This window comes from Grampus griseus (assembly GCF_964374135.1).
Source record: "Grampus griseus genome assembly, chromosome: 6".
Lineage (NCBI taxonomy): Eukaryota > Metazoa > Chordata > Mammalia > Artiodactyla > Delphinidae > Grampus > Grampus griseus.
Genome location: NC_139000.1, coordinates 13834599 through 13843619, shown reverse-complemented (window position 1 = coordinate 13843619; position 9021 = coordinate 13834599). Strand labels below are relative to the sequence as shown.

The following is a 9021-nucleotide window of genomic DNA, read 5'->3' as shown; positions in this document are numbered from 1 at the left end:
CCCACTAAGCACTGCTTCAGCTGCATCCCACAAATTTGAAATGTTGTGTTTTCATTTTCATTCAGTTCAAAATACTTTCTATTTTATTCATTTCTTCTTTGACCCGTGTGTTATTTACAGGCATGTTAGTTTTTAAGTATTACAGAATTTTCCAGATATATGTCTGTTACTAATTTTTAATTCCATGCAGAGAACATATTTTGTATGATTTAATATTTTTTAATTTAAGACTTATTTTATGGCCCAGTGTATGGTCTTTCTTGATAAATGTTCCATGTACAGTTGAAAGGAATGTATATCCTGCTATTGTTGAGTGAGTGTTCCATGTAAATTAGGTCAAGTTGGTGACAAGTACTTTGTATCCTTACTACTCTTCTGTCTACTTGTTCTATATGTTATTGAGAGAAGGGTTGCAATCTCCAACTGTAATTGTGCTTTTGCCTGTTTCTCTTTTCAGTACTATCAGTTTTGCTTCATGTGTGCTGAAGCTCTGTTCTTAAGTGCATAAATATTTAGGATTTTTATACCCTCCTGATGAATTTATTCTTTTAGTATTATGAAATAAAATGTAGTGGATTTGCTTTTTTTTTTTTTTTTTTTTTTGGCGGTACGTGGGCCTCTCACTGCTGTGGCCCCTCCCGCCGCGGAGCACAGGCTCCGTAGGCGCAGGCCCAGCGGCCATGGCTCACGGGCCCAGCCGCTCCGCGGCACGTGGGATCCTCCCAGACCAGGGCACGAACCCGTGTCCCCTGCATTGGCAGGCAGACTCTCAACCACTGCGCCACCAGGGAAGCCCAACACATAATGTATTTTTAAACAACATATTCCATTTCCCATTTTTGGCCATTATATAAAAGAAATTATATTGTATATATTCTATGACTAGCTTTTTTTGCTTGACATTATGTTTTGAGACTCATCCATGATATATATAGCTGTACTTCATTCATTCACTTTCAACTACTGTATAAAATTCTCTTCAAAGTATATGGATAGACCACAATTTATCCATTCTTCTACTGACAAACAGTTGGGATATTTCCAGTTATTTTGCTATAACAAATGATACTGCAATGAAGAGTTTGAAACGCGGGTCCTGGTACACATACATAAGAGCTTCTCTAAACTGTATACCAGAAGTAGAATTGCATGCACATTTTCAAAATATTCTATATTTTTCACTTAATTTTATTGTTTTTAATCATTCTTCCTTAGTCTTTTTTTTAAAATAAAATTATTTATTTATTTGTTTATTTTTGGCTGTGTTGGGTCTTTTTTGCTGCATGCAGGCTTTCTCTAGTTGCAGCAGGCGGGAGCTACTCTTCGTTGCGGTGCACGGGCTTCTCATTGCGGTGGCTTCTCTTGTTGCAGAGCATGGGCTCTAGGCACGCGGGCTTTAGTAGTTGTGGCTCACAGGCTCTGGAGCTCAGGCTCAGTAGTTGTGGCGCACGGGCTTAACTGCTCCCCAGCATGTGGGATCTTCCCAGACCAGGGATCAAACCCACGTCCCCTGCATTGGCATGAGGATTCTTAACCACTGCACCACGAGAGAAGACCCCCTTTTTCCTTATTATTAATGACAATATGTTAATTCAGCAGGTGTATGCACTAAGCCATGTCTCTGTTGTTGAACATCTAGAGTTTGTCTTCATTTTTTTGAATTTTATACACGACTCTGGGGGAAAAAAAAATTGGGGGGTGGGGCACAGAAGTCTCTGCTTTTCAGGTCATTTCCTTATGAGAGATTCCCAGAAGTGGATTCCTTGCATCAAGGCTGTACCAATTTACATTCAGTGGGGGAGGGGATTATTGCTGAAATACATAAAGTAATCCCCATCCTAATAGCTGTTAATCCTTTCGGGATCATAGATCCTTTAGATGCTGTGATTAAGGGTATGGACCTTTTCTCCAGGAAAAAAAAACACACACAAATTGTTTATATTCACAAGTAAGCATACAATCTCAAGAGTTTCTCAGACCCTCTGAACCCTGTATGCTGACATCTCTATTAAATAGAAACACTGTCTTACCCACTGAATATAAAATTTCTTATAATACCTCACCAAATAAGTTCACAGACCAACTGTTGTATCTGTCAAATACTTTTTGTTTTAAACCACCATTTACTGAGTACCCATAACATGCCAGCACTGTGCCAGAAACAAGAGACAGAAGAGGAAATGCTCCTGGCTTCAAGGAATGCAGTCTACTGAGGAAGACATAATATAACAAGTATTTGTAATAAAATATGTGCCATAAGAGAGGTCTTCATTAGGCAAATGGAGATATAAATTAAGGACTTATCAACCTTCTTTTATCAAGGGTTTGCAAAGAATGAATAAACATTCTCAAGGATGTTATAGATAGAAGAAACAGTACCAGCAAAGGGAGAAAGACATCATATAACCTGACATATATAGGAAATTATACATGAGTTTATACAGTTGGGTTAGAATGGTAGTGAGCATAAGGAGGGGCTAAGACTCTTCCTTATTTGGAGCAGAGATTAAGAAAAACCTATTGACATTACAGGACTTTAGCAACTGGTCCGACAACACAAAGGAAACCACAAAAGAAGATCTCCTCCCAAACACTTCATTACCCAAACCTACTCTTATTACATACAAAGAAAACATTTTGCCTGCTTTCTCTGCAACTGTCTGAAGTTCAGTGTTCAACACACAACACGTGTATTCTTTTTTTTTAATTTATTTATTTTATTTATTTATTTTTGGCTGCATTGGGTCTTCGTTGCTGTGCGCAGGCTTTCTCTAGCTGTGGAGAGCGGGGGCTACTCTTGCGGTGCACGGGCTTCTCCCTGAGGTGGCTTCTCTTGTTGCGGAGCACGGGCTCTAGAGCACAGGCTCAGTTAGTTGTAGCACACAGGCTCAGTAGTTGTGGCTCGCGGGCTTAGTTGCTCCGCGGCATGCTGGATCCTCCCGGGCCAGGGTTCGAACCCATGTCCCCTGCATCGGCAGGCGGACTCTCAACCACTGCGCCACCAAGGAAGCCCCAAAAACAGGATTTTAAAGTTCAAATATCAACCAGCTGAAGCTGAATAAACCAACTGAAGTTTATAAAGCTCTCAGGACAAACAAAGGCCTGACTTATTTTTTCTTCTTTTTCAGGGTACCCCTTGGATCTCTAGATGGCATCCTTTGAGCTTTGTCAAAATAGAGGATCTCCAAGGGTACCTCAAAAGAGTAAAAAAAAGCACTCTCATTACAGGTTATCTAACAAACACATAGAACATGGTTCCCTTCATATTCTAAAGAAAGGACATTTTTTACATGCATGAAAAAGAAATCCAAAAGGAGCAAGTTTTTTCTGTAATATTTTCATGGAAAACCCAATGGATCTCATTGGAGACAAGTAAAAGCACAAACAAGAATATATGTTAATATATGCTTTTTTCTCAGGGTGTTTTGTTTTGTTTTGTTCTGAGAGGGGGAAATCTTCGTGTGGCATTTCTTTTCCTAAGTGGAAAACATTCTTTAAAGGAACTTCCTAAAACAGAAAGCATGGTCAGTAAATGAAGGGTTCAAAGACTTTCATGAAGTGGTTTGAAAATAAGTGATCTGTGACATATATTAAAAGACTTCCAAAAACTCTGACCACATAAAAAAGTAAAACAACAAATCTACAATAAGTACAAATTATATACATTTATTTTTTAATAATTTTAAATAATACTCTTGTATAAATTCTTTCATATATTCAAATCATACACAAATTTAGAAATGCATCATGAAGCCTAGTACAGCATACGCATGAGACATGTTTTTAAAATTTGTGTTAGAATTTTAGCGACATAAATACAAGTTTAATGTTTCAGAAACACTCCCCAATTGCTTGGGCTGAAATTTAACGTAGTACAGAGTGCTTGTGCCTAGCATGAAAACGTCACTGTAAATCAGTTAGCTCTTGGACTAGTGCAGACCTAAAGCCTGGGCTCACGTTCTAGGGCTGCTGGTTCAGTTACTGCATATGCATGATAAGTAAGAAAGGTTCCCAATGGCCTTTGAAAAAGCATCATTCAACCACTGACACTGTGATGATCCAGAACTGTTCTAGTCCATGCGATGTCATTTGACTTCTTCCGATGAATCAGTGTGTTCTTCCTGCTTCTCCCCTTGGCATAATCACTGGCTCGGGGCTGAAGGGAAAGCTTGCATTAACCTTCCGTTACTCCCCTGCACACACCAAACTCATTTTAGCTTCCAAATTCCTATGAAGATGATCATAATAGACCAAAGGTTCTTCGTGGATGAGGCCAGAAATGCTTTCTTTGCTCTAACAGATTACACTGGGTTGCTTTTTACTTCTCTGACATTTCTGTCAGAGAGCTTTCCGTGAGATATATAAATTCAACTCCTTCCCACATACCTCAAAATATAAGAACCTGGGAATGTTCATGATAAGTGGTGCTATGTTCACCATATGCGCCACAGAAAATACAGGTCCAAGGTGAATGATTTAATGACCCAGTCCAAACTGAGACTGTCGGGAAGCAGTACTGTTGCTTCAGCTCTCTGGCTCCAGAATAGCACAAGAAGGACTAAGTGTCCTCAAGGCACTCAGCTGACCAAAATGAACTAGTGGGTCAGTGAGTATTGCTTTAATGGTCAATTTTCTGGGAATATTGGGGCTAGAGAGTAGACATATAATTTGATGCTTCCACAAATCCTCTGCCCCCACATCTCTCTCCTCCCATTCCACGTCCGCTCTGTTCTCCTCTCTTAAAATCCAGGTATCCCTAAGAGTAACACACTAGATCCACAGGACCTTAGTATAAATGAGGTTTAGTTTTTATTATCATTTTTCTCTATAACTGGAGAAATTCCATTAGAAGAGACCTCTGGGAGGTAGAGGATGGAGGGAGGGAGGGAGGGAGGGGAAAGTAAGGGAGGACAGACATACTTAGCAACACTACCGAGGGCATCTGTCAGAAATGTGGAAGGGCTTACTAAAATGAATTAATGAAGATAAAAGTATCACTTAATAGCAATATCTGTCATTCATCAATAAGATTCATACTAGTCTTATCTCATTTGAAAATAAACGCATTCCTAATCCTTAGACAAAAATTCTTCCAATATTAGTCTTTCTAAAGGACGTATGGGATCCTGGTGGTAAATGCCGTAGTTCATGGGGATCATGCCTTTAGAGAAATGACTATTGTACAATGCATTCCATACCGGTTTCCTAGTCTGATTTTGGTGGTAGATCACTTCATGATTGATTTCATTTTAGAGCAAAATTATTTCCACCAGCAGAAGCATGGGACACTAAAGAATATTATTTAAAATAGATTTTAAGACCTTAATTTTTTCCATCAGGACAAATTGAGAACATGACCTAGGAACTGTTCATAAATATTCAAAGGTAAACATTCTTTGTGGTTCAGTTTTTGCAATATCTTTTAAAGTGTGTTTCATGGAATCTCTACATGGCCAGAATCCAGACTATTTGGCTTTGGCTCTTAGACGCCAACAAACTCTTTCTTTCTCTATTCGGTTAACTTGTGTTTAACAAACGCTTATTTCTCACCATCCTCAATCCCTGGCTTGAGGAGGTAGTCATCTGGGGGAAAGGCAGGTATGTCACTTTACACAATTCCTTGGAACTATGCACTGCACAGTCTATACACGCGTATGTGGCAGCTGCTGGGGAAATCAGGTTTCCTTTCCCTGCTTGGAAGGATTAGTTCACTTTAATGAAGCACAAACTGGTATTTTAATTTTCTTATCACCAATACTGGCTTCAGAGAGTAATCCTCCTGTGTTCTTTCCACAAAGTCCTTCATGGCTGTATGGCCCTGGATTGTACCTCGTACTTAGAAAAATTAGAAACGTTCACAGATGGGCTCTTCCTCCCAGCCTTCTTGTGTTCATGGCTGGGCAATTTCTGCACAAGCATATGGTTGAAAGAACATGTGCTTCAGAGTTAGGAGTCCTGATTCCAAGCCTAATAATGACATATTATATAGCTTTGAACAAGACATTTAACCTCACCTATAAAATGGGAACAACAATTATTCCTCAGGGGCCTATGGTGAGGAACAAAGGACACATATATAGAAAGATGCTTTGCAAACTGCAAAGGGCTATAGAAATAGTAACTAATTTTAATGTAATATAATCTCTACTTTCACGAACCATGGCCAAATATTCGGAGCACCTAAGGTTAATAGAAGTAGATTACCTGCCTGTGCATCCTCCAGAGCATCATCTCCAAACCCTGAGAACAACTATAGAGGGATGTGACCACATTCCAGGTTCTTCTCGGGGGAAGTTAGGCAGAGTTACCAACTTGGATTTCCGAGGTCTAATCTTTGTTTTTTTTTCCTAACCACTTGACAGTTTGCTCTCCTTCCTAATAAATATCTATATTTGACTTCTGGCTGCTTTCCTGGCTTGCTTAATCTACAATCTGTCAATATCATAATTAGATGAGAGCAAAGGTAGAGATAGCCTCTAAGAAAAAACTGCATCTAAAAGCAAGGACCAACTATAGCCACTCAATTACAGAGCTACCCTCTAACCAGACAAGAAGATACAAGAACTGTAGCACTGCAGAGAGATGGTACACACCTCATGGCATGTGAGTGACAGGCTACGTTCAAATGTAGGAAGTATTTTGGGGTGGGGGGAGAATATAAATATTTCACAGGCATGATATTTCACAGGGGATCCCAAGTAATAATGATGGCTTTTCTTTTGGAACTAAAATATTTCTAATTCCTTTGGAAGACTATGTTTTACATTAAAAAAAAATCTTTAATGAGAATATATTCTACATTAATCTATGTAAAATATAGAGAGGCTAATGTCTAATCAGGTGAGTAGTTTGGAGAGTGCAGCCTGTGTCCCAGCTTAACAAACACTGTCTGCAAAATCTATTGCTTGAATCTATGGGAAGCCAAGACCATAGAACTCTACTTTTAGATTGAAAAGGGAAAGAAAAATTAGAAACATCCAACCTCTTATGAATTTCAACAGTGTCCAAAGAGGGACTAAAAATGACTGGTGCTCACCAGAGTCCCAGCTCTAGCAATATTGCCATCTATTTTACAGTATTTTAACCCCATATTTTCTTTTTACAACTCCATTAACTGCTGTACAAATAAATTCTAGATGATAAAATATGACATGATTTTTTTTTACAAATAGATACAAATACAATGCTGCCCAGATATTCTACATTAACTATATACACCTTATTTCTCTAGAGGCAGGAATATTCCTTATTTTTAGACAATTTATCATTTATACTGAGACCCCAAGGAGGGACCATCAGCTTCCTGCTCCCAGATGTTGCCTCCCTCTCTCTACCATTAGAAGCTTATCCTGTGCTTTAATCTTATCATTGAGCAAGAATTCTGGAAGGAAAAAAAACCCTTCTCAAGATCTTCTTGGGACTTTTCTGCCCCTATTCTGGAAATAATCAAGGTTGTTTATTGTGATACAGCCCAAACATCAGCTTTTCCTCAATGAATATCACCCCTGACCCCTCCTTTAAAAAAATGTGTTTCAGGAATGGAGATGAAGTCTTCTGGCAGTCCTTTCCCCCTCCACATCCATCATCCTGTTTCCGCTGGTCTGATAAACACTTCCCCAGAAGTCTGTTTGGAGGTCAAAGTGGATTTGGGCTGCACTCTGCGGTTCCGCCTTTCTATACTCCCATGTGGTTTGGTACAAAAATAGACTTTACTTCAAGTCCTTATTGTCAGTGACTGCTTCAGATCTTCATGGGAAATCTAAGGGTAATAGGCTAAGTACATTATAAATTTGTACCTGAAAATTTCAGATGCACTATATGCCTTTGCTTTCTCATCTCAGTGACTCTACCCAGGCTTTGTTCGGCCCAGGCGCTGATGCTGTTTTAGTAAGCACTGTGGTCTCACAATCCAGGAGAACAGCTCTAGCTCCTTAGGCTTTATAGTTATGTATTGGTGTCGTCAGGGTCAGTTGCCCATTGGGAGCCACTTCATTGCCATCATCTTCCAACAATCCTGACACATCTGCATTGGGAATGCTGTCATGGTAGCTGCTGAAACTGATATTGTCTTCTTTCAGCTCAATGGTCCAAAAGGGGGCGTTGAGTTTCCGGTTTTGGTACTCCCGGTACATATATACGGCCCCCACAAAACCCATCAGCAGCACCACCACGATGATGATGACTGTCAAAATGATGATGTTAAACTGGGTCCATGATACATCAGCTAAAGCTGATGTGCTATTTTCAGCAGAGCTTACTGAAAAGATAGTCTGCAGGGCTGTAGGGGTAAATGTACTATTTATAACAGGGGTGGGCACTGATGTGGTCAAAGAGGCATTGGAAACCAAAATGGTAGAACCTTCAGGTGTTGGAACAATAACTTCTGAAAATAAAAACAGAGAATGAAATGTAAAAGACAAAATATCTTGTTTTAAGAAACCATAAAAGAAATACACATGGGAGTGGAAGTTGATATGGGATGCTGACATGATACACTGCTTTACGGTAATGCAAGTTAAAAATAACTTTTTAAGAAATATCATGAAAAGAATCAGGGTCTAGAAAGCTAGATTATTACATCCATGGCTGTTATCCAAAGTGTGTAATATCTATGCTAAAATCTTTGGGAAAATTCTAATGTTGGAGTTTTCCAACCTTCTGTACTCTTGAATAGATTCATACAAATTCCTAAAAAGGTAGTAAATATGTCACTAGAGACTTCTAAATCACTTGGTTAAAAGTGATTTAGATAATAATCATTTGAACTAAGTTCAACATGTCTGATGGCATTTCATAAAGGTAAAATTCTCTTCAATGGAGGCAAAAACAAAATAGGAAAAATTGTATTTCTAGTTACTTCTGAAAAACACATTTTAAATATCCAAAGTTGGTATCAGCCAAGACAGAAAACAGCCATTGCAAGCGTAGTGATTCTTCCTTTATGTATGTTATAGCTATTTTATAACTAAGGTACTATACTTTGTACTTTTAATGCAGCATAGCTCAGTAGAAATACCAAAA

The 9021-nt window shown here is 38.9% G+C and overlaps 1 protein-coding gene across 1 annotated transcript in view; it reads right to left on the bottom strand.

The window, feature by feature from the left end:
- Positions 1–3716: 3716 nt before the first annotated feature.
- The window catches only part of MEGF9 (multiple EGF like domains 9), a gene marked incomplete at its 5' end in the record, with an annotated part of 84926 nt that continues 79621 nt past the window's right edge, over positions 3717–9021 (bottom strand). The window contains one exon of the mRNA XM_082656566.1: positions 3717–8383. Coding sequence (XP_082512692.1) covers positions 7932–8383 — 452 coding nt within the window. The 3' untranslated portion in view covers positions 3717–7931. The remainder of the gene's footprint in view (positions 8384–9021) is intronic.